This window comes from Erpetoichthys calabaricus, chromosome 1 (genome assembly GCF_900747795.2).
Source record: "Erpetoichthys calabaricus chromosome 1, fErpCal1.3, whole genome shotgun sequence".
Taxonomy (NCBI): domain Eukaryota; kingdom Metazoa; phylum Chordata; class Cladistia; order Polypteriformes; family Polypteridae; genus Erpetoichthys; species Erpetoichthys calabaricus.
This window is the reverse complement of record NC_041394.2, coordinates 67714373-67740733: the sequence shown is the minus strand read 5'-3', so window position 1 is coordinate 67740733 and position 26361 is coordinate 67714373. Positions and strand designations below refer to the sequence as shown.

The window sequence follows — 26361 nt, the reverse complement described above, 5'->3', positions numbered from 1 at the left end:
TTACAGAATGAAATCCAATGATGCAAGCTGCTCTGAATTCTATGGCCTCCCAAAAATACATAAAACCCCTCTAAAATTCAGACCGGTTGTCAGCATATAAGGTGGTCTAAGTTATAACTTATCCAAAGGACTTGTTCATATGCTCAAATATTAACCATATGATTCAGAATATTCTGTTAATAGCACTGAGATGGCATTACAGTGTCTTAATATATCCATCGCTGAGGATGAAATCATGGTCTCGTTAGATATCATGTCACTGTACACTGTGAGCCCAATTCATCTGGCCACAGAAACTCTATAAACAATGATAAATAAGGACCCCATCATAACAACACAAATGATATAAAGCATCTAATTTCACTTTGCCAGAAAACCCACTTTCATTTTAATGGAAAATTATACAGACAAAAAAAATGTATGCCAATGGTATCACCATTATCAGGACCCTTGGTGAAACTGGTAATGCAGCGATTCGAAAGTGTGGCTCTGACTCACTCAGTACAAACCGAAATCTTGGATACGCTACATTGATGAACACATTTGTCAGATTAAAAAATGACCAATTGATTAATTTTCATAACCACATCAACACCATATTCCCTTCAATCCAGTTTACTATGGAAAAAGAAATAAACCAATGCATCAATTTCCTGGACATATCCTTTTAAAGAGATAATAATGCCATCCAGGTTACAGGTGTTTATCATAAGGAATGTTTTGCAGAGAAAATATTACACTTTGCAAGCAATTACCCATCATTGCATAAAAGGAGCTGTGTTAAGACTCTGTTCAGAAGAGTTCACACTCATTGTAATACCAAGGAAACTAAAAAGAATGAGACACAATTTTTACCAACTGTTCACAATAAACAAATACATTCATCAGACAATGCTTACATAGGAGATGCCAGAGACCCCAGCAAACAACTGACTTGACTCCCCATCCCACCTGGCATACACTTTCTTATCATCACGGGGTATCAGAAGGTACAGCACTTATCCTGTTCAGAGCAGGCATCAAAGTAGCTCACAAGCTGTACACACACACTGCACAGTCCATTTTAATGCTAAAAGCAAGAAATCAGCAGCATAGACATGGAACATGACTTATATCATACCATGTAATGCATGTCCAGCGGTATACGTGAGGTAGACATCAAAAATACTTGCCACATGTATACAGGAATATCGCAATGCAGTCAGAAGAAATGGCCTATGGTCTTTGATTTGCACACTTATAAGTTCAACCAGACACACATTTAAATGGGTCTCGTTGCAAGTAAAATTCTAGGCTAATACTAAAAGCACAAAAGAACTGGCTGAAATGTGGCTATCCAATGAAAAATCCATTAACAGACATTTGGACATGAACCCAGCATATGCAGGCTTGAAAAAAACAACATGCTCATAATAAATAAGACTCTGATCAACACCCTCTGAATCCCAACTCATCAATCCTCCCCCCGACATCCTCCCCTACTTATTTGCTATACTGTATATTGCATTGGGTCCCAGTAAGTCTAATCATATTCCTCTGATGATGATTCCTGATAGGAATCGAAAGATTAGGAAAAAAAAAGTGATTCATTTTCTCCCTTGTGGATTTTCAGCTACAAATATGCAAGCCATATCACAGACCTAGAAATGTAAAATATACCCAGAAGCTGATCCAGCAGCTGACAAATGTGATTATACACCACACTTATTCAATCATAATTGTTTGTGTATTGCATTACAATAAGATTTTATAGACCATCTAGTTTCACTTTGCAGTTTCAATACAACATTGCCCATGTCATTTTTAGAATTTAAATATGGAAAGTCCAATCTCACTAATCAGTGGAATTGCTTTTGTTGTATTGCTAGTTCATTGCTTAATTTACTCAGATGGAGCAAAGTCTGTAAAACTTCGTGTTTCACTTATTGCTGGAGAGATGTAATTCTTTAATATGAAAATTCTTTCCAGACAATAGCAATCTTTCTTGGATAAAGCTCTTTTTCTTATTCTTCTGTTCCCAGAATAATATTTTATTTGAGATTTTTTAACTTTTAATTTTGCTCTTTTCTTATATTTTGGAAAAGAGAGATGAAATTAACAACAACCTGAAAATAAAATTTTTAAAAATTGTATGTGCAATCAGTTCAGTGGTATTAGAAGATTTGATAATGATTGAATCAGTACACCTTTCAATTAAAATTCACATTACTTTATTACTGTATAAAAAGGAAACTATTTAAATTGTGTAGCTCTTTCAAATATAGTTATTTTTTCTGACATAAATTAACCTCAAAGGATCTGGATTGAAAATTGATCTTATTATGACTTGCAAAATCCTCAACTTTACACATAAACGATATATTGTTCCCAATAATGTCTAACTGGATTAAATATTCCAAAATAACAGAAACTTAGAACAACATTTCTTAACTGCATAGATTAAATTATGACATCATTTAAACATTTTATTTTCCATAATTTGTGAAACATAGTTAAGATAGACACACAGAAACATTTTTGACTCACCAAATAAACTGTAAAACATGCTAGAGACTTCTGCTAGATCTTCTGTTAATTTTATTCTGATGCATATTTATGGTGAGTTAAGCTATGAAATTTGAATTAGCTTTGCATAAGGGTGGCATTTCTGGAAAATGTAATGTAATTTCTGGAAATGTAATGTGATACATTAACATCACTGCAGTTTTTCTGCATCATTTGCAAGTTTATTTGGGGAATATTTAATATGAATATTGAAAAAACAAAAAGTATTCAGGATTCAAAAGAATGGCAATAATAAAGTTTGAAGTGAGGAAAATACACTAAAACAGTACAATAATGTACTTTCAACTGTCTAAGTCCTTCCATCGATCATTTAAGGACTTGAAAGTTGGAAGTAATCTTACCAGAAGACATGCATGCTTGACAATATAAAAGATTGAATATTATCTCAATATAGTACAAAAATAATAAATTTGATGCAACTTGTAGGAATAGTGTGGGTGACATGAGTGAATCAATTCATTAATCATTGTTTTTGCATTTGGCAATGGCAGTAATTATTTAGATTATTTAGAAAGGTCCCCATCTCCTAGACCAGGGGTAGGCAACGTCGGTCCTGGTGAGCCGCAGTATGTGCAGGTTTTTGTTCCAACCCGGTTCTTTAACGAGAACTCAATTATTGCTGATGAAGCACATATTGCTTAAGTGACATTTTAATGCTTCATTTTAGTGGTCTCGCTTGTTAAGGTTCTCCAACCTTAATTGCTTATTTCAATCTTAAACTGCTGCATTCAGTGTTTTAATTGCTCCTTATTAGCAATAAGATGTAAAAGACAAAGCAGCCAGCAGTTCTCCAGCTAGCTTTTTTCCAATTACATCTGTGTGTGTTCATCATACACGGTTTGATTTAATAAAACACAAATGTGACAGACTGAAAATGATCTGTTTTAGGCTTCATATCATTTGGATGATATCCTTGGAAAGGAAAAAAATCTACGATATAAGAGCCTTACATTGCACAGACTAACAAGCCATAAAATTAAATAAGGTCTGAGATTGGCAATGATTGGTTTCTAATTAAGCAATTGGGTTGGAATGAAAACCTGTAGCCACTGCGGCTCACCAGGACCGACGTTGCCTACCCCTGTCCTAGACTTATAACAAGGTAAGCAGAATTTACTCAATTAAAGAAAAAAGAACACAGTTTACTAATAAACACAGATTATAAAAATATGATTTCTTAATTTATGTAGCTACATACAAGACAGAATCCATAGTACAGGAGAAGCAGGCTATTCTTAGTTATTTCACACATTTTCTAGAATTTTCTGGATTTAGAAGTTTTTAAGTTTAGTGCTCCACTTTTGGAATTTTAGCATAATGTCACACATGCACAGCCATGAGTGAGAGAGGGTTAAACCATTGTTGTGCAATTCAAGGCTTTTTATCTTCAAATTAGTTAAAAGCTTGTAAAAACTTAAAAGTTTTTAAGTTTTTTTTAACTTTCAGATTAAAAAAAGTATTGAGTACAATTGTACCTTAATAAAATATATAACCTCAAAATACTGAGAATTACTCTCTCCTTGTGTCCCAGGTGAATCCTTGGTCTTTCTTCTCTCCTGAGTCCAAGCTCACTAGTCTGAGGGGGAGGAGAAGATTTGTTTTAAAGCCGCATGAGTAGGGGTGGGAATTGATAAGATTTTCACGATTCCAATTCCATTTTCGATTCTGTTTAACAATTCCATTCTTTATCGATTCTCCTATCGATTCTTATTTTTAAAAAAGGAGAACACACAGGCCGATTAGCTTAGAACTTTGTTTCATATCTTATCTTTGAACAAGATAGAAATTTAGGAGTAGCATGACCTTACAAACCCAACAGTGAGATCTTAAGAGTACACAGCCTACAGCTCCTCGATGGGGTGCCACGGGGTCCCCAGAAAAAAATTTGTAAATGTAAAATAATAATAAAATAAATATTCTTCTGTAGCAATAACAAAGTATAACATAAATTAATATAAATTAAGAATGTCCAGTAACATTTACACTCTCCTTTTTAAAAGTATATATGAGCTGAGCACTCAAAAATAAAACTACATCAGCCAGCAACAAATACAATCAACTCAAGTCCAATGGAACTGTACACTGTGCAATTCTGCAACCATCAGCTATGGAGAATTAACAATTCTTTTGCAGAAATATAAGCATATCTGCTTTTTCAGGAAGGAAATTTTAATTTTCCCCGCCTCTGTGAAAGGAGAAGCTACCGATAGACTGCAGCGAGAACTTCCAGCACCTTAGCCAGCAAGACTCTGTCTGTCTCTCTCGTCATGGTCATCTAAATGCAATGCACAGTAATAGCAGGTTTTGCAATAAGGCAAATCACGCTAACATAATATGCAATGTTAGTTGATTAGTTATCTGCCGTATTAACGGGAGAGGACGTGCAAACGTTACCGCTGCTGCTGGGTTGAGATTCACTAGTCCGGAGCGGATCAAAAACACGATAAGGTTATCGCGTGTTTTGTGAGCAAATGCTTTTGCATATTCGTAGCGTTTCCTCCCTTTGATGAAATATCTACTTTGCAAGTATTGCAAGTTGCCCTGTTGTCATCCTTTCTCGTAAAGTATAACCAAACTTTTGAGCGCTTCTGCCGCTTAGGCGCCATGTTTCCTGCTGGGTAAATGACGCTATGCAACGTGGTGACGTCATTCGAGGCGACTGGAATCGATAGGGGAATCGTTTGCAAAAATGGCAAACAATTCCAAGGAATTGAAACAGTGGGAACCGGTTCTCAACAGGAACCGGTTTTCGATTCCCATCCCTACGCATGAGTAAGTATTTCAGGACATCAGAAACTTACCGCAGAAGCACTTCTAGGTCAGATGGATGAAGGCAAGGAAGCCAGCCCACCAACAGCTCCCCTCAGCAGCTCCAAAAGCCACCAGCAGAGCTATAAACTGAAACTACAACTTCCATGCAGCCCCACAGGATTTAAACGTGGTGCAATGTTGGATGTATGTTGCCACCCAGAGTGATGGAAGACTATATTGCCCAGGCAGGCAGCCTTCCACTGAAATCCATTATTCTTGCTTTATTTTGTTACACTCATTGGAGTTATAGAGAGAGCAACAGGTGCCAGTATCTTTTTAGTTACTATTTTATTAAATTCCACTTTGACATTAAGTGGGGTGAAGACTTTGTCTTTTCATTTACAATATCTATTACAAAAGAGTAGTAACAGGTTTTAAAAAGTTTTATTTTCTGGTATTACTTTTGACTCTTTAATTTAGTAATTCGTGTTTCTAAGTTTATTAAGACCTTATGAATCTGCTAAATCTGTCTCCATGAATGGGTTGATTCCTAAGCAAATCACTATCTCTATTAGCATGCTCTCCCATTTTTCCTTGAACATCTCAAAGACCTGTATGGATCTGATTGAATGAGTAATCATTGACTTGTGGTCTATCCAGGGTTGGCTGCCTTATGCTTAATACTGCAGTGTGAAATCTGTGTCTCCCTACAATCTTATAGAAAAAGCAAACTTAGACAATATATGTATGGAGTTTTAATGTCATGTCTTTTATTATATTAACATTACTTTTTTACAGTAAATGTTAGATAAATGATTCCACTGTGTGGATGAGAAATTTCAAAACCTGTATTAACTTGAAAATTCCCAGCAACAAGCCCTGCAATATTTTCAAAAGCACGTCTTTGGCATTATTATAATAGCGTATTCCATACAATTTCATCCTATTTAGAATGTATGAAAAAAGAGTACTTCATATTTTTGAGACAGCCTCATTCCAAAAATATTCCACTAACAGAAACTTAATTGACAAATTGTTAAAAAAAGGAATACAATCTTTTGCAATTCAAAACATTATCATCTGTATATATTTTAGCATTGCAAGACAATTAATGAAGGGTTCCCAAAGCTCAGAACATAATACTATATGTATAATACTATACGTAGACTATAATGAATATCCTAAAAACAAAAGAGTCATATTAATATTTTCATTAGTTCATTAACTGAGGTGAGTTAGAGTCTTAATGGGCTACACAAGGCTCTAAGGCTTAGTCCAAATTAACACAGATACATTTTTTCATCCGCACAAGTGTCTTTACAACGTTTCTAAAACTCTGACATGCATACTGAAATTTACATGGAAAATGTGTAAATCTTGCTTATTAGCCATACACAGTTTTTCATTCAAGTGCACTGTTTGTTAACAGAGGAAATCTGATGTAAATGGTGAAAGAATGAAATAAAAACAAAGTAGGTTTTTTTGTGTAGCCTTTTTTTGTATTACTGTGAAATACTAAAGTGTTTCAAAGCAGAGAACCCATCAGCTGATACAGAAAAGTTTGGAAATTCCAATCCTACCAGTGAAGATGAGATTACAAAAGAAATTCTCAGAACAAACTGAAGTCAATGCCTGATCTCATGATAATTGTATGTCAGTGTTTTTGAAAACCTCAGTTTTTCCCTTTCCACAATGCTTCACCAGACCCGGCATCTTCAAATTATACATTTTTTCAAAATGATTTTCTGGACATGAAAACATTGTTTTAGTGTGAAATGAAAGCATAGGAACACCAAGAGATGTCAGCACACACGTTCTTGTACATAAAGCATTGATGTTGCATATGGTGTCAGTTATTTAGGGGTATGTTTTAAAAAAGAGTCAATATAAAGGCTAGGTTAAAACCAGAGATATGGCTGAAAAAATGTAAAATCAAAAAACTTAAAATGAAATCTTAAAGTTACTGCTACAACCTTTTCCTAACTAAAAGTGCAAACCAGAGAAACTTTTTTGGTTGTTGATCCATAGGAGTCCTGCAGTGGGTTGGCACCCTGCCCAGGATTGGTTCCTGCCTTGTGCCCTGTGTTGGCTGGGATTGGCTCCAGCAGACCCCCGTGACCCTGTGTTCGGATTCAGCGGGTTGGAAAATGGATGGATGGATGGATGATCCACAGGATGTACAACAGTAACATCTCACATGTCATGGCATCAGTGATCATTTGGCAAGTAACCAATGCATCTGCTAACAACAATATGACTGTCATGGAAATAATTTGAAAAATGGTAGAACCTGCAAGACAAATTTAGTACAAAATGGTGCTGAAACAAAGCCATAAAAATGTAAAAGTATACGAAAAATAGTGTTAATAAAAATATTAAAGTACATGTTTACTAAAGAATTGTGATTACTCTGCCAGTTTAGACCACTGAACTGAGTTTTCAAGGGGTGTCAACTTAGTTACAAGAAAAACATTTTAGGAATTGTGTGCTTATACTGTATGTTTGCTGTAGAATGTGAAGTGCTCCTCCTTAGGTACACCCTTTTGTCTTTGTGACTATTTGACTTTCTAAAGACTGAATAAAATGATGAAACAAACGGAAAATATAAGAAAATTACACTTGGACACCACAAGATTCTTACATTTATGTACATTTATGGATCTCCAGTTGGTTAACCGGCAGGAGACAAAGAGGGCAGATAAGAGAAGAATATTCCATATGGAGTGAGATTATCAGTTGAGTCCGCCCTGGGTCTTTCACTTTTGCTGATTTACAATAATCACACAGATTTCAGTATAGTTACTAAACCTGTGAAATTTGCTGACAAAATTAAAATTTCAGGGTTGTCAAACACTGAGGAGGCAGCAAAAATAAATCAGAAAAACTTGGACAAGCTTCGGAAATGCTTCGGAACTACACATGGACAAAAGGAATGTCAGTTATAAATACAAAATGGGAGATACTGTCCGACAGGAAGCAATGTGTGAAAAGGATTTAGGGGTTTATTTTGACTAAACATTTTCATCATCTAAGCAATTAAACTGCAAATAAAATGTTAATAATTAAATTGTAAAAACAGTTTTATGTTAATTAAGGGATGTTATACTCAGCCTATATAACACACTAGTGAGACTGCATGTGGAATACTGTGGGCAGTTCTAGTCACAATGCTACAAGAAAGACACAGCTGCACTTGAAGCTGTGCAGAGGAAAGCATTAAAGTGCATCATAAGACAGAAAGACATGCTGTACTCTGACAGACTGAGAGAATTAAACCTGTCTAGTCTTGAACAGATAGGGCTGGGATTGGCTCCAGCAGACCCCCGTGACCCTGTGTTAGGATATAGCGGGTTGGATAATGGATGGATGGATGGATAGTCTTGAACAGAAAGAGACTGCATTGCAACCTAATCCAGGTGTTCAAAATTCTCAAAGGCGTTGATAAAGTAGATCCAGCAGAGCTCTTTTAACTTAATGATGAATCACATACATTTTATCAGCTCATGCTCCCAACCTCTCCTCCTCTCCTTGTCTTTAGTTATTAGTTAAACAAGCTTGATGGACTGAAGGGTCTCCTCTCATTTGTCATATTTCTTATGTTCTTATTACTGTACTCTGAAAAAATTGAATGTTGCTTTGCAGACATCATGATGTTTTGTGTTTTATTTAAATATATCTGTAAATATGTTAATTTCAGTAAGCTTGTTGATGGGAAGTGAGCTATGTAAAATTAACTGAGGAACAAAAATAGGGAAATGCAAAGTATTTGCTGGGATGATGAATGACTAAAAAAATACTGAATTGCCATGCTCATGCTAGCTGTAGTCAAATTCCATCCATCCATCTATCCATTATTCAACCCGCTATATCCTAACTACAGGGTCACGGGGGTCTGCTGGAGCCAATCCCAGCCAATGGCGGAAACAAACCCCGGGCAGGGCGCCAGCCCACCGCAGGGCACACACACACACACCAAGCACGCACTAGGGAAAATTTAGAAACGCCAATGAACCTACTGTAATCTGCATGTCTTTGGACTGTGGGAGGAAACCGGAGTACCAGGAGGAAACCCACATAGACACGGGGAGAACATGCAATCTCCACGCAGGGAGGAACCGGTATGTGAACCCGGGTCTCCTAACTGCGAGGCAGCAGCACATGTTAATGTAAAAAATTTACTATTTTGTTTTTTTTCTAATAGTCATTTAAAATGATTACAGCTAGCTGTCATTTAAGGTAGGACTTCCATCATGGCTCCGTGGCCACAAATTCCTTCTAATTTGACATAATAACAGAACAGTATTTACATAAATAAAGGTGCAAGTCACAATACCTACTAAGGAAAGTTGTACACCTGGATAGGGCTGGCATCCAGTCTTCGTCTGTTACTTTATTTTATATTATGTAGTGTCTTTAATATAATACACCTTCACAATATACTTAGAAAGCACGTAAGACAGTTGTTCAAAGTATAATAAAATAAAAGCAGTGTGCAAATTAAGCATCTCTATACTATTCTACTATCCTCTATATTAGCTGGACTGGGAATTAAAAACATAATTTGTCTTATCCTATCGATCAATAATAGGTATCACTGGTGACGTAGATTAGAACTGGAGAAACTGTCAGTGAAAACAAAGCAACAAGGAAATCAGAATTTTTTTTATGTAAATATTTACAAAGGACAAACAAAAAATCAGTATCAGATCCAAGCCAGTTTTCAAAAGCAGAAGTTTGCATGACTCGCACAATAGCTTTAAACAAACACCAGACCCAGAATGTTAATCATGACATGTGTCTGGGTCAGAACTTAAAATACAAAAAAAAAAATCTTCTATATGGATCTTCTTATTAGGAGGGAACACTGTGGGGCAAACTATACTGATGGAACAGTTAGGTGGTGTGCCAAAGACAGTCGTCAGCTTCTGTGGTGAAGAAGCTAAGCTACACAAAAGGACAGTGGAGAGTTGCTCTGTCATGCTCAGCAGGCTGTGCAAACTACAGTAAAGTACAAGGTGGAAACCAATAAAAAGATGTAGAGAGAGCTCTAGTCAGACTAACCTTTTTATTTCTCTTACCACTACAGCATAATTAATCCTGCTAAACGAAAGACTGAGATGGGTAGGGCCAAGTGCAAATAGGACATTAGAGTAGAGCACAAATCATTCAATCTCATCCAAGATTAAGAATGTTATGTTGTAGTTTATGCTGGATTGTGGAAGGTGATTCCCATCTTGATAAGTTATTTTCACACGGAGTTCACAAACTTTTCTTAACCCTTAACTACTCGCACCATTTCTCATGTCATAAGTACTGATGTAGTGTACTTTATGCACCTGTGTTAAAATGGCAATTTATATGCATGCTGTGAGGTGGTAATATAAAATATTGCAATAATTTTAAATTGTACATGTTTTTAATGTAATTTAATACCTTATTACTGCATAGTATGAGATAGTCTAGGACTAGCTGAAAAAAAACCTGATCTGCTTCTCCAGTGCTCATTCGTCACCGGTCACTGTAGGATCTGCACACTGTGATAAGAAAGAGTCAGAGACATCATAAAGATTTGGGGCAGCCACCCATATATTGTTTTTCCCGGCTGCAAAAGTTGATTTATAGTAGCATGATGTGTATAGAACAGGGTCCAGAACAGAACTGATTGCATGGAGACAAGATGGAGATTTTAATTGATAAAACGGGAAATGATGTCATCGACGCCAGAACTGGAAGTGACGTCTTCATGACCAGAAGTGAAGTTATCTTTGGTGCCGGAACTGGAAGTGACGTTTTCTTGACTGGAAGTGAAATCATTGTCGGCGCCGGAACCAAGTAGGATTTCCCGAGAATGGTCTGCAAGAGACTCAGAGAGAAAGTTACCACACTCCGCCGCCCCCTGGTCTGGCATATAATTACCATTTTGTAGGCCCTTTAGGTGTTTCCCATGCGCACGTGTGTGACAACACGTATCATATTTCATTTCAGTTGTTGAATGTTCTTTGCAGAGAAAGTCATTGCAGGAAGAACATCTCATCATTGTCGTACATACATAAGTACCCACGCAGTATACCAAATGCACCATATGAAAATTGCTATTGTGCATCCACTCATAAAACCAGCTGGAGGCAGTGAATTTTGCAGTGTTCCAAACAAAAGAAGAAAAAGTAATGCAAGTCACTGAATGCAAATTAGTGAATCAGCATGCAATTTAGGTGTTATTTTTTATACTACCAAGGCATTTTTAAACACATGTTATAAAACTATCCAAAGCTAATTTTTTCTATCAAAAAAGTTTGGAAGATTAAGTAGTCTTCTAAATATACATGATACTGAAAAATTAATTATGCATTTATTTCCAGTAGGATTGATTACTGCAATGTGTTCTTCACTGGCTGTTCAAACCATTCTTTATGCAGCTTTCAGTTAATTCAAAATTCTGCTGCAAAAATAATTACACAAACCAGAAAATACAAATACATAGCTCCAGTTCTCAAGTCCTTAAACAGGCTTTCAGTTAAGCTCCAGGCCACTTTCAAAATTCCCCTTTTAATTATAAAGTTTTAAATGGCCAAAGCCCTACTTACTTATTTCAGGTAATCTGGCCTACATATCATTCCAAGGATTAATAAAACAAAAGTTGGAAGTCAAGCTTTTAATTACATGCCCCCAAAGCTGTGAAACTATCTGCCTGCTAATGTGAGATACCCCTTCAGTCTCAAAATCCATGCTGAAGACTTAGAACTTTAGTCTTGCATACCCTAACTAGAGCTGATGATTAGCTATGTATACTGCTTTTATGTTTGCTATTTTTACAGAAAGATTTTGCCTTCCAAAAGTATTTATCCATCAATGTTTGTCTTGTTTTGTCGCATTATAACCTGGAATTAAAATGGATATTTTGAGGATTTAGCACCATTTGATTTACACAACACATCTCTACTCTTTTGGGGCCTTGAGCAAGGCCCTTCACTTGCAATTGCCCCATCCTGGGTATGACATTAATCTGCATCCAGCCCTGCATGTAGGCCCTCCAACCTGCAGGGAAAAACTTGGGGGTTGGTGGCAGAATTGACACTCCAGCCACCCTAAAAAAAAACTCACACTGTTCCCACTCCATCTGAACTAATGTGGTGCTGAGGTGTCTCCCGTTGCACGGCTGCACTTGGGTCCTAATCTGGATCCGGAGTTGGTTTGTCGTGTGGTGGATGCGGCAATGCGCTGTATCAGTGCATGCTCCTAACCTCCTCCTCCTCCTCCTACCACTTTGAAGGTACAAAATATTTTTTATTGTGACACAAACAATAATTAAGACAAAAAAAACAGAAATTGTGAGTGTGCATAAATATTCAGCCCCAAAGTCAACACTTTGTAGAACCAACTTTTGCTGTAATTCCAGGTGTAAGTCTTTTTGAAATGTCTCTATTAGCCAGTAGGATTTTTGCACATTTCTCAAGTCAGAACTGCTCCAACTCCTTCAAGTTAGATGAGTGGTGTTGGTGTACAGCAATCTTCAACTCATGCCACTGTTTCTCAGTTGGATTCAGGTCTGGGCTCTGACTAGGCTATTTTAAGACATTTAAATGTTCCCCTTTAAATACTCCAGTGTAGCTTTAGCAGTATGTTATGCACCACTGCCCACTAGCCTAAGTATGCTGCACCTACCTAAGATGCTGAGAAGAAGAAAAGAGCTCCACATGAGTATCCTGTTAATGGTAAAACATTCATGGACTATAGAATGCACTGAGTGTTCTGGGCAGTCTTTTGGCCTTAGAACCCCACAGTTTTATTTTCTCCAACATCCTGACAATTGGACTGGTCACCTGAGTATAGTATGTAAGAAAGGTGGACATTAAGATTCTCTGCTGTTATAAATAATGGTTCTTTGTTTTTTTTCTATTTTTCTTAATTATGTTTAGCAATTAATATTGTAAGGCACTTCGAGCTACTTTAATGTATGAAAATCCATATTACTAAACGAGAATGGTAAACCGGATATGGACGCAGGGACCTGCCCGTGGACGCAAAAGACATAGTGCGCAGGCGCCACACAAAGCCCCCCTCCACTAACAGAAATAAGAAATGAGGCAACGCGCCCATAGCACACAAAAAAAAGGAGTCAGACGCAGGCGCCACACAAAGCCCATAGCACACAAAAAAGAGGAGTCAGACCCACGCCCCAGAGTGAAACGGGACAGACTACGGAGTACACACACTAACATAAATAAGAAATGAGGCAACGCGCCCATAGCACACAAAAAAGAGGAGTCAGACCCATGCCCCCGAGTGAAACGGGACAGACTACAGAGTCCACAAAGGGTCACCCATCAAGCCTGAGATTACCGCTCAAAAACGAAAGAGCAACCGCAAGCAAACACCCGACATCATACAGAAACCCCACAAATACGGACAAAACAACATATTTGAATCACATTATCCCCGCCCCACAATGAAACGGGACATACTACGGAGTCCACAAAGGTTCACAAATCAAGCCCGAGATGGTACGGATAAAGAGGAGTCACCCCCCCCGCACCAGAGTAAAACGGGACAGACTACGGAGTCCACAAAGGGTCACACATCAACCCCGAGATATTACGGAATGCGAATTGCGGTACGGAAAACGGCAGATACTACGATAGGAGCATTCGCCTACAACGCGCATCTGAAATCAACGTACACACTACACAGCATAATCCACGCACTTCTAAAAAACCGCACGCGGACACCCGACGTCATACATAAACAACAAGAGACCGGACTACACTACATATTGGAATCACATTACAGTGATGCAATATTAACAGGACAACCACAGATAACACAGGCGCAACACCGGATAGGTAATAATAAGAAGAAACGAACGCTCCGTATTAAACATACGTCATCTGAACACGTACAAACTATACAGCATAGGTGAATCTCATTACAGTGATGCACTATTAACCGTACGACCACAGAAAACGCTCCCTATTAACAGTAAGTGCGATCATCCTTATTACTTACCCATATTACTAACGATAAAGAACAGACAAGTCATGAATTCACGATCATGGGTGCAAAACGATACGGCTCGAGTAACGGGACCACAAAGACGAGCCCGCATGAAAAAAAACAAACGTAGGCGCCTACAACGCGCTTCTGAAACCGTGGAAGAAAAACTGTCTCGGCTCCAAAAACGAAAAGCTCAACTAACACAGGTACAGAAACGAGCCCAAATGGACAGATACAATGAACGTAGACGCATGCAGCGCGCATCTCAAACTGCGGAAGCAAAGCAGGCACGGGTTCAAAAGGAAAGAGCTCGAGTGACAGACATACAAAAACAGGACCGACAGGAAAAAATCAATCAACACAGACGTCTACAACGCGCGTCTGAAATGCCGGAAAACAAGCAGGCACGGCTCCAAAAAGAGAGAGCTCGACTGACTGGGATACAAAAATGGGCCCGGCTCCATAAAAACAATGAACGCCTGCGACTACAACGCGCTTCTCACACAACACAAGCAAAGCAGTTACAGCTCCAAAACAACACATCCCAAATACTGGACATACAACAACGCGCCTCTCAAACGGCACAGACAAAAGATAAACGTCAAAGACAGTAACGACAAACACCTGCTAAACAATTCCGCCAATTGGCTGACAACGCGTTCTATAATGAGTCCACTATTAATGAAAATTCATTGGAATTAATGAATGTCATTTGCAATCATTGTCATTCATTTAACTTCCCTGAAGAAACAACTGGCAATACAACTAATGAGTTTACATGTTGTTGTCAAAAGGGTCAAGTTAGACTGCCTCCTTTACATGAATATCCTGAATATCTACGGAAGCTTCTAACTAACGATGTACCTGAAAGTAAAAACTTTATGAACTGCATTAGATCCTACAATGGTTCATTTGCTTTTGCATCTACCGGAGTAAATATCAGGCCACAAGCTCGCAATGGCCCATACTGCTTTTGCGTATGTGGACAAATATTACATCGCATTGGAACAGTGCACCCTGAAACAAATCACGAACGCAAATTTGCAGAAATATACATCTTAGATCCAGATGACGCAATCTATCAACGAGTGAACCTTCCTGAAAACAAACAATGCACGGAGCTTATAATGAGAAACATCACTAAGGTCATAAACAATCACCCATTAGATAAGTCTATAAAAATGCTACATGAGGTTGAAAGAGAGGCCAATACAAAAGCAACCTACGGCTGCCCGGCGGGCATGGGTTCAAAACGCCGGGGGTAGGCGAGCGAAGCGAGCAGGGGGCGTAGCCCCCTTGTGTACTATATAAATGAATGTTGTTATTACTTGTTCCTAAAATTGTAAACAGGCTTCATCTTGAGATCATATTGTATGCGATGGAGTAAACTAGGGCTATATCAAAGTTAAAGTCTTAATGTACACTATGCAAATAATTTTAAAAAGGTATAACAAGTTATTTTTCTTTAACCAAATGATGTGATTGACACCCCTTGTTATCTAAGCCAGTGGTTTTCAAACCAAAATAGCTAACAAAGTTGTTTTACATATTAGCTTAAAGGGGGTAAAAGGTTATACCATTATCTAAGTAACTGTGAAACTGATATTCTATTCAAATTAGGAAAACACAAATGTGAATTTTAACATTAACATTAACTTACTTATGTTGGCTTTTACTTTTATATTGGAAAGACATGTTTTAGAAAATATTGAAATATAAAGCTCATGCCCACGTTAAGAATAATACCTACATTTCATGCGAGCTCAGCCAAACTAAAATTAAATCATTTTGAGCTAGGTGTGAACAGCATTGCCTTGTTCATTTCAGTAGGTGGAGATTCTTTATAGACTGTTTTTGTGAATTTAAAGAAAAATAATTTTTTCTTATCCAGTTTTTCACTTGCTTTAGAAGTTGGAATCTAAATGAAGAAGTGCATTGCTCAGTTTAATCGATGAATACATCTAAGCATTCTCAGTGTACAAATCAAAAGTACACTTTCAAATTGTATAAAACCTGACAAAAAAAATGGTTTTGGCACTGTTCTCTAAAGGAAATCATATCCCACTGGAGACATTATTAGTTTTAATTTTAAATTAGATGATTCTGAACATGGTAGAACATTTTGAAGATTTAAGAGATTAACTTGGAATTTGTTATTACACAAACACTCTGGGGCAAAAGGGTCTTGCAGAAGTAGTTGCCTAGTTATTATGAAAATCACAGTGAAGAAAATTTTACAAGGAATTGCAAAACCACATCAATGCACATACATCTGATGAGGCTGATGACACATACAAGTGTTAATTTAGAAAATGACTAAGCATGGTACGGTGTCATAGAATGTTGTCTTCAGGCATAGTGAACTGTATGTCCTTTGTTATACAGACAGTATTATGTATATACACAAAACTCATATTGCACATTCAACTTTTCTTAAAAATGAGTTCTCAACACTTTAGTTGCTAATGTGTACTTTTTAGATAATTTGAAAGGATGAGGCACATTTTAAACTGGTGTTTTACTTTAAATTACTAAAAGAATGCATAGAGTGATGTGCCAAATGGTTAATGTTAATGTACTATTTTCCTGTTACTGTATTCAAAGTTATTTCATCACAATTACTGTATATATTAATTTGCCACATTACATTGCATTCTAAAGTGAATCATATTTTATGAATAAAAAAAGCCCACAATTTTATTTTATTTCTAATGGGCTAATAAAATAATAATGAATTTGACAAGAGTGCAGTTTAAAATAAATAATCACATCCCGGAGCATGCTGGCTCTGAGCAGGTATGGGTGTGTGTGAGTACACACACGATTAAGGGTGCTTGGCTGATCACACACTCAGATGCAAATGCGAGCGGATCAGTCAGGTGCCTCTTTCACACTTCAGAGTGGGCGGAGGGTCACACCTACACCATATCACGCAGGATATAGATGTAAGGGCACCTGCAAGTGAGAGAAGTGGGAACAGAGAGAAAAAAACATCAACAAGAACTACACCTCACATGAGTGAGAAGGCAGCACAGGATGAGGAAGCTCACAGTCGGCATAGCCTTGTTGTGGAGTGAGTGATCGACACTCCAGGGGCCCTTTGACCACTGTTGAACATTTGATCCAGTAAATGAAAGGCATGTGGAAGATGGAGGGACTGACTCTCAGCATTGCGGCAGATGCCAATAGAGGCACTTGCAATGAGAGTCAAAAGAGAGGACTGCAACTGCTTGTGTCTCTGCCAGTTGCAAGAACCCATTGATTGCATGGTTTTATTCTGGTTTTATCCTGAGGTTATTTACAGAATTTTAACTCACATATGGTTCGCTGATTTTATTGGATTATTTATTTATTAACTTTTGGAAGATCTGCACATTGGAACACTTTGTTTTTAATAAAAACACTTGATACTTTTGCACCAACCCCTTTGCTGAATGTATGTATCCTTATGTGCCCAGCTCATCTCGGTTCATAACTATCGCCAGTTATGGGTTCGAGAAGCTCCTGGAAGAACCACGGAGCGTGGAGCCAACCGGGACTGTTACAATGAGTTAATGAGTGCTGGGCTCCCATGGTAAATAACAGTCTCTTAAAATTAATGTTTTCTTAAATAGTATTAATGGCATGACGCGACAATATATTAGACATTAGACATTAGACAATATATTAGACATTTGGAATTAAGTAAACAAAATGGCACATTATAGGTTCGGAAAAAAATGTTTAATACTATGTAAATAAATACACAAAGGCTCTGTTTATACATAGTTTAAGCACAAATTTCAAAAGTCTGGGAATCCCAAAAAAGAGTTTCAGTGTCAAAAAATGGATTTTTATTCACCATCTGATGTGTCGGTTATCTGTTCTTATCATAATTTGCCCCAAAAAACTAAAAATTGTAAAACTCAATAGAACAACTATTCTCTTTAATAAAACCCCTGTGTGCGTCCAGTGTCCGTGTGTGTGTGTCTTCTGGTGAAGTGCGCATGCGCGGGGCACGGTGCGATGCTTCAAAGCAGATGCTTCGAAGGCCGCCTGACGCATTACACAAGACAGAGAGGGCGGGACCTATAAAATATCGCGTGGCAGATCCAATCAGATTTCGATAAATAAGGTAAGACCTAAAACAGAAAACACGAAAAATCCAATTGGGTACTGAGACGCGGAGACCAGCTTCCCCATTGTTGTGCAAGTGTTCACTCTGAGGATGTCAGATTTGTGATTAAGAAGCTTGGCCTGGTAAAGTGTAAAGTAAAAGTTGATTTATTTTTGCACACATTACATCAGTTGCTGGGGAGAATCTGCTGATTGGCCACTGTTGTGACAGAAAATTAAACGCATATTACGGACAGCAAAGCTAGTATTACTGTCAGAGAAAATTACAGGCGTTTTACGGAAAAAATGTAATGAGGTAAAAGGTCCTTTGCCATTTAATATAGACTGTTCATACTAATGTTTATGAACTACTGGTCTAGCGCCCGTTATTGTAACGGGCTTAATGTCTAGTAAGAATGTAAAACAGCTGTAGTAAATCTGAAGAAGTAAAAAAAAAACTCCATAAAGCTACTATTATTTATTTATATAGAATGCATTGCTGACGTTACATTTGAGAAACAGAAAAAATCATGGAAAAACCAGGGGTCATAAGACAAGAATCCACAAATTTACACAGGTATAATTGATTAGTGATAAACAGAATTCAAAGTTGGTGCAAGCAACGTTCAAATGTTACAAGTGTTTTTTATGCAACCACTTGAACAGCGCTGTGAAATGTGTACACATGGCTTTAATCATCAAGAGGAACTTGACAGACATGTGTTGTTTGGGTGTGCAGGTAAGACAGAGACATGGACAAATAAGCTAGCAAAAACATGGCAGCTTCTATTTAGGTTGGAAGGCCAGTAACATAGATATATAGGAGATTCTGCAAACTTCATATACTTTAACATCCTCTTATGTGTCGAGAATCATGCATTTTGAGTGAAAGCATCTTTTGAAAAAATTCTGGGATAACCAGACAGAGGAGAGGCATGGGACTCTGCCACGATATTCAGGGGAATACAATTATTTTCTTCTCTGCTGGTTGAATAAGTAAAATGTTTTTTGAGGGATTTGAAGAATGTCCTCAAGTTGGAGGAAAGAATAGCAATACTTATAGGCAAACATTTCTCAGGGGATATAATAGAGTCAGGGATCAGGAGTAACTTCATCTGGGTCAAATATTCATGGAAAGGTATAAGCCTTACTGTTTTTTGTTACCCACTCAGTAAGAAACGGTAAAATTAGAGCAGCTAAAAAATAAAACCCATCATGTTTGTGATTATTATAGATCATGAAGAAGGGGTATTTAGTGTCTTCAAGCCAATGTCTCAATTTTTGTAATAGCCAGTAACTCAGTTTTTTTTTGTTAGAGGAGTGATAGGTGAAATCACAGAAATGTAATTAAATTTAATGAATCGTCAATAGTAATTAGAAAACCAACAAAGTGCCCAACTTGTTTCATGTTTTTAGGTATTTTCCAGTTCAATGTATCCTCCATTTTACATCAATCCATTGAAAGCCCTTTGTGGGTTATTTCATAACCCAAAAATATAACTTTACTCTTGTGAAATTCACATTTTTCCAAGTTTACAGAGAGATGGTTGACCCTAAGATGTTTCAAAACATGATCCTTACGAATTTCTGATTTTTTTGAAAAAATAAGAATACCACCAACGTCTTTTGTATTTAAAACACCTCAAAATGTTTTGCAAATAGGTTTAAATGCAAAGGAACATATTTTAAAATATTTGCAAATGAATTTCAGATATCTTAAATCTGAAATTTATTTTGAGATATCTCTAAATATTAATTTGGCTTGCAATAAAACTACTTAAATTATTCAGTACACCACACAATCTGCTGGCATCTAGTTTACATAGCACAGCATTCACTTTCATGATGTTGTCACTTATGGAGGACCCAGCTATTATATATCACAGGGGGCAAATATTTCATTTAAAGCTGACACTCATTACTTCATACTGTATTGAGTATCCAAGTCAGCTGTCCAGCAGCCACCTCTGTACAATATGGATCCCATGGGTTCCTTTCTGGGAGCATGTGCCCACCAGCATACAGAATTGTTAAAATAACAATAATAATAATACATTTTATTTATATAGCGCCTTTCCCATGCTCAAGGCGCTTCACAGAGTCTTAGAAAAAAAAACAGCATGGTATATGTAATATTGGATACAAATGTTTTCCTGAATAGAACAATGAAACAGATAACATAGCATTCAATAGAATAAAGGACGATAAACCAGAGTAAAATACTAACTTCAAGACTAAAACAAAAGCTTAACAAATAACCTAATTTGTGAAATAACAGACACACAAATTATCCTGAGCACCTGGACAGAGAGGTAAACTGAAAGAAAGGGCAGAATATTAAGTTAAGTTAAAAGCCTTCCTAAATAGATGAGTTTTAAGATGTTTTTTAAAAGAATGAATGGAGTCAGCTGATCTAATTAATTTCGGGATGTCATTCCAAAGTCATTGTGCTATGGAGCTGAAGGTCCTGTCACCCATAGAGTGCAGGTTAGTGTGAGGCACAACAAGATTACTTGAATCAGAGGATCTTAGTAGGCAGACAGGAGCACAGTGATTTAGAAGGTCACTGATGTAGTCCGGTGCAAGGCCATTTAAAGCTTTTTAGATTATTAATAGAATTTTATATTAAATCCTGTAAGACACAGGGAGCCAGTGAAGGCGAAGCAGGATGGGTGTGATGTGCTCACTGTTGCTGGTTCGTGTAAGGACTCTTGCAGCAGAGTTTTGAATCAACTGGAGCTGTGATATAAGATTAGAAGGGGCATCTGCCAGCAGCGAGTTACAATAATCGATGCGGGATGTGATAAAAGCATGGACAAGAAACAGCATTAGATGTTTCTAATATGTTTAACATATGTTTCTAGACTTCTCTAGCGCCTTCAACACAATCCAACCTCTGCTCCTTAGGGACAAGCTGACAGAGATGGGAGTAGATTCATACATGGTGGCATGGATCGTGGACTATCTTAAAGACAGACCTCAGTATGTGCGTCTTGGGAACTGCACGTCTGACATTGTGGTCAGCAACACAGGAGCGCCACAAGGGACTGTACTTTCTCCAGTCCTGTACAGTCTATATACATCGGACTTCCAATACAACTCGGAGTCCTGCCACGTGCAAAAATTCGCTGATGACACTGCTATCGTGGGCTGCATCAGGAGTGGGCAGGAGGAGGAGTATAGGGACCTAATCAATGACTTTGTTAAATGGTACGACTCAAACCACCTACACCTGAACACCAGCAAAACCAAGGAGCTGGTGGTGGATTTTAGGAGGCCCAGACCCCTCATGGACCCCGTGATCATCAGAGGTGACTGTGTGCAGATGGTGCAGACCTATAAATACCTGGGATAAATTAGACTGGACTGCCAATACTGATGCTCTGTGTAAGAAAGGACAGAGCCGGTTATACTTCCTTAGAAGGCTGGTATCCTTCAACATCTGCAATAAGATGCTGCAGATGTTCTATCAGACGGTTGTGGCGAGCGCCCTCTTCTACGCGGTGGTGTGCTGGGGAGGCAGCATTAAGAAGAAAGACGCCTCACACCTGGACAAACTGGTGAGGAAGGCAGGCTCTATTGTTGGCATGGAGCTGGACAGTTTAACATCTGTGGCAGAGCGACGGGCACTCAGCAGGCTCCTAGCAATTATGGAAAATCCACTGCATCCACTAAACAGTGTCATCTCCAGACAGAGGAGCAGCTTCAGCAACAGACTGCTGTCACTGTCCTGCTCCACTGACAGACTGAGAAGATCGTTCCTCCCCCAAACTATGCGACTCTTCAATTCCACCCGGGTGGGGGGGTAAACATTAACATTATACTAAGTTATTGTCTGTTTTTTACCTGCATTATTATCAATCTTTAATTTAATATTGTTTTTTTGTATCAGTAAGGTGCTGCTGGAGTATGTGAATTTCCCCTTGGGATTAATAAAGTATCTATCTATCTATCTATCTATCTATCTATCTATCTATCTATCTATCTATCTATCTATCTATCTATCTATCTATCTATCTATCTATCTATCTATCTATCTAGAAAAGGAGAGGAATGAGCGAACACAAGATATGTTACGGAGCTGAAAGTAAGAAAGTTTCTTAATGTGGTTTATGTGAGCGGAATAAGAAAGGGAGGAATCAAAAATGGCGAGGATGTGGAGGTGGTGCACTGCTACAAGTACTTGGGTGTCCACATTAATGACAAGTTAGACTGGTATACTAAGACAGAGGAACTATGTAAGAAAGGGCAGAGCAGACTCTTATTTTCTTAGAATACTGTGTTCCTTTAATGTGGGTCATGACATACTTTACATGTTCTGGAACTCTGTGAAAACCCACTTTCTATTCTGTAAGTGCTAAGCCTGTAACATTTCAAGAGAGGCCAACCATATCAACTAGCTAATTAAGAAGAGAGACTCAGCTATGGGACGCACCCTCGACCTGCTGAGGGTACTGGAGAGGAGAATAAGAGTAAAAATGAATGCCATTATGAACAATGCTGCACATTCTCTCTGACACCAACACTGAGTATGGTTAGCCAACAAATTAATCAGAAGCGTGCAACGAAATGCTACTATAGCAATATGCCTTTATAAATTCTCAGTGTGACTGGTCTCTTATCATTAGCCAATTCAGACTTTTTTTGCTTCTTTTATTGTAATTCTCGTGTGTGTTGTAGGGATGGTCTTTTTGTTGGTTATAATATTTCTATACTTCTTGAGCTTCTGTAAAACCTAAATTTCTTCCTGGGTTAGACAGATAGACAAAATACTATCTATCTAGCTATCTATCATTACATACTGTATGTATGTCAGAAGGTAATGTTCCAAGTTCATTACAGGTAGGTGATACCACCCCAAGGCAAGAGGGGGTGCTCCCTCTACTAACTACCTTGTCTTCTCTTTACTCTAGCACGGAAAAAAACACCCAGTGAGGGCACCTAACTCTACCCCTTCTCCTCCTAAGGCTATAAATTCGAGACTGCCCTGAGAAAAGGGATCAATTATAGCATAAGTGACCAAGCAGAGGAACTCCACAAGATGACTGAAAAGAGCAATTCGAGGAAAAGCATCAATTATCTGATCGCTGTTTTATTTTTATATGATTTTTAAATGCCATTGTGCATTATTTTATTTGTATATTTTTGGCAAGTAAAAGGAGACAGCCAGCCTGGCATCCCAAATAGCTGTGGTTGTACCAACCTGTTATTCCTTGGATGTCCACACTATGTAATTGCAACACCAATCCATATTACTAACCGAGAATGGTAAACCGGATATGGACGCAGGGACCTGCCCGTGTACGCAGGAGACATAGTGCGCAGGCGCCACACAAAGCCCCCCCTCCCCAGAGTGAAATGGGAGAGATTACAAACGTGCGCAGGCGCCACACAAAGCCCCCCCCGCCCCAGAGCGAAACGGGAGAGACTACGAACCGTCTGACATGCCGCAAGCAGGATAAAGCGAGGTCAGAAATAAAAGACAGAGTAGGAAACAAAGTAAAATGTCATAAAGAGGTTAAAGAACGGGACCAAACACATGGACAGCAGGTTACAGATGATGAAAACTGGAATGCAACAGCTTCAAAAAAACCTAGGCACGAAACACATGCACAGCGAGATACAGAATATAAAAGCAGAAAAAACGACAGTTAAACGTCCACACCACACAGCAGAGGAAGACCTGAAAGGTGCAGGCACCTACATCGCGTGTCGGAAGGCGCGGGAAAGTACGAAAGGCAAAGGCGCCTACACAGCATGGTAAAACCCGACATAATACGGAAGGTGCAGGCGTTGCCGCCATATTGTGAGTGGCACTACTGCGTAGTGAAGGCGCAGGTGTCACCACCATATTGTGCGTGGCACTACTGCGGAGTGAAGTTAGGAATAATGTGCTGCTTGGGATCGTACAAAACGCCGAACGCGACCCACCATCTGAAACTGCAGAGGCAAAGCAGGCAAGGGTTCAAACCGAACGAGCTGGACTGACGGATATACGCCTACAACGCGCGTCTCAAACCGCAGAAGCAGGGCAAGCACGGGTTCAAAACAACGCAAGGTCCTACAACGCGTGTCTGAAACTACGGCTGCCCAGCAGGCACGGGTACAAAACGCCGGGGGTAGGCGAGCGAAGCAAGCAGGGGGCAGAGCCCCCTTGTAATATCTGATATGTAAAACTCAATGTGTGTCTGTTTGTTCTTTCAATAATTCCACACCTTTGGTCTGATTTCAACAAAATGTTGTATACCTATGTCACTTTTTCAGGAAGAGACCATAGTTTACTCTGGAATCCAACATTTTAACCCAGGGAGTACCTTTGGGAGGGTTCTTTCCATTTTACTACAATTAGTTTTCAGGATAGTGCTACCTAGTGGCTCAGAGCAAGAGAAACAGCAGAACAGACTGAACATAGACTAGCAGGCAAAAGGAAAAGAGATTAAAATTACTTACTGTAGTAACGCTGGGTGCAGTGGCTAGTAATTAATAAATTGAAGATATAAAGTATAAACTCAAGGAAACATATCATTGCATTAATTTCCCAAAGGCAAGACAGTGTGATGAATGAAGGAACAGTTTATTAAAGATAATCAGTTACATTTAGAAAAAGAATATATAAATTATACATTAGAATGCATTCATTGAATATAATATTTTGCCTCATTTTTCTCTATCACTTATATGTCCTTTGTAAACTATAATATACAATTATTCATTACCTGAAGCAAGCATCTTTCAGCCAGTGCCAAACTCAAGAGAAATGTAGGAAACGGATGCCATCACTGTTTTGAATGCCAGTCTAATGCAGGCCACATTTTCAGTCACACTCACTAATGTACCTGTTCCAGAGATAACAGCCTGAAACAGGGTTCAGCAATGATAGAAGTAAAGCATGATAACACTCCAAAGAGCAAAACATTGATATAAACAGTACCTGAAATGGTGGTGCTCTTTTTAGGGTAATTTACAGAGATTCAATCAAAGATTTGAGTGTGGGTGGAAAAGGTGTAAGTATGGTGAAACGTAGATTGTTGTTATACAATGAAAGTCAATCAAAGTGGGCAGGTGGGGGGTGTGTGCCCTAGGTAAGCTCTAAACACATGGATATATTAACATTCGATTGAAGAGCTTCCAGTACTCATCGGTATGCTATAGAAAGGTGCTGTTATGCTAATTTGATATAGGAAGAGGTGTTGTCTCACTTCAAATACTGTATACAGAAGTACTGTATATAAGAAAAGAATTGAAAACATTGAACTTAGGGTTAGGGTTAATTTTATTGATACCTGAATTTGTTATTGAACCTGTATTTGTCTAAACAAGGAACATTAGTCTAACTGAAATTGTTCTCTCGAGACATAACAGCACAAGGGATGGAGGCAGGGAGCTGTAAGGGAGGTCCATGGACCCACTTCTTACAACTCAAAGGTTTTTCATCAATCCACAACCAGAATCCAAAGAGGGGGCTCTGCCTCAGCCCCGGCCCCGGCGACACACTAGATGAACCGGTGGTGTTCACCAGTGCAGCTATTGCATCCTGCTCCAACTGAGATGAGATGCTAGTGAGACCAGAATTCCATTCTCTGCAGTAATCCACAGCATCTTCCTAAGTTGAACTTGTATTTATAAATGTTACATTCATGACAACTGCAAGAAAAGTCAAAGAAAGCACAGAAGAATCATACATAAAAAAGACCAGGAAAGCACAAAAAGAAACAAAAAAAAATCTAATTAATACTGATATTACTAGTTCATTCTACAATTCCTTTTGTGTGAGTAATGAAAATATTGTGATCTTATGAAACCAGTTTATTTATTGTCCTTGGACATACTCTACAAAAGGGGTGTAAATCTCTTGGAGGGCCACAATGGTTTCAGGTTTTCATTCCAGCCACATTCTTAATTCATAACCACATACTGTAGCTAATTTAACAGACAAGATTAGACAGGAGTCTCCGTGGA

At 38.3% G+C, this 26361-nt stretch overlaps 1 protein-coding gene across 4 annotated transcripts in view; it reads right to left on the bottom strand.

Annotated features, from left to right (window-relative positions):
• Nucleotides 1-26361, bottom strand: part of LOC114651415 (macrophage mannose receptor 1-like) — a 425221-nt gene that overhangs the window by 79056 nt on the left and 319804 nt on the right. Inside the window, exon 9 of one of the 4 annotated variants that reach the window (XR_007936117.1) lies at nt 24967-25238. The exons of 2 other annotated variants lie outside the window; for them this stretch is intronic. Coding sequence is in view for 1 of the 2 variants with exons in the window: in XM_051933004.1 (XP_051788964.1) it covers nt 26006-26046 (41 nt within the window). In the remaining variant the exon portion in view is untranslated. Of the gene's footprint in view, nt 1-24966; nt 25239-25893; nt 26047-26361 lie in introns of those variants that run through there. One more of the 4 variants, XM_051933004.1, reaches the window with a different exon arrangement.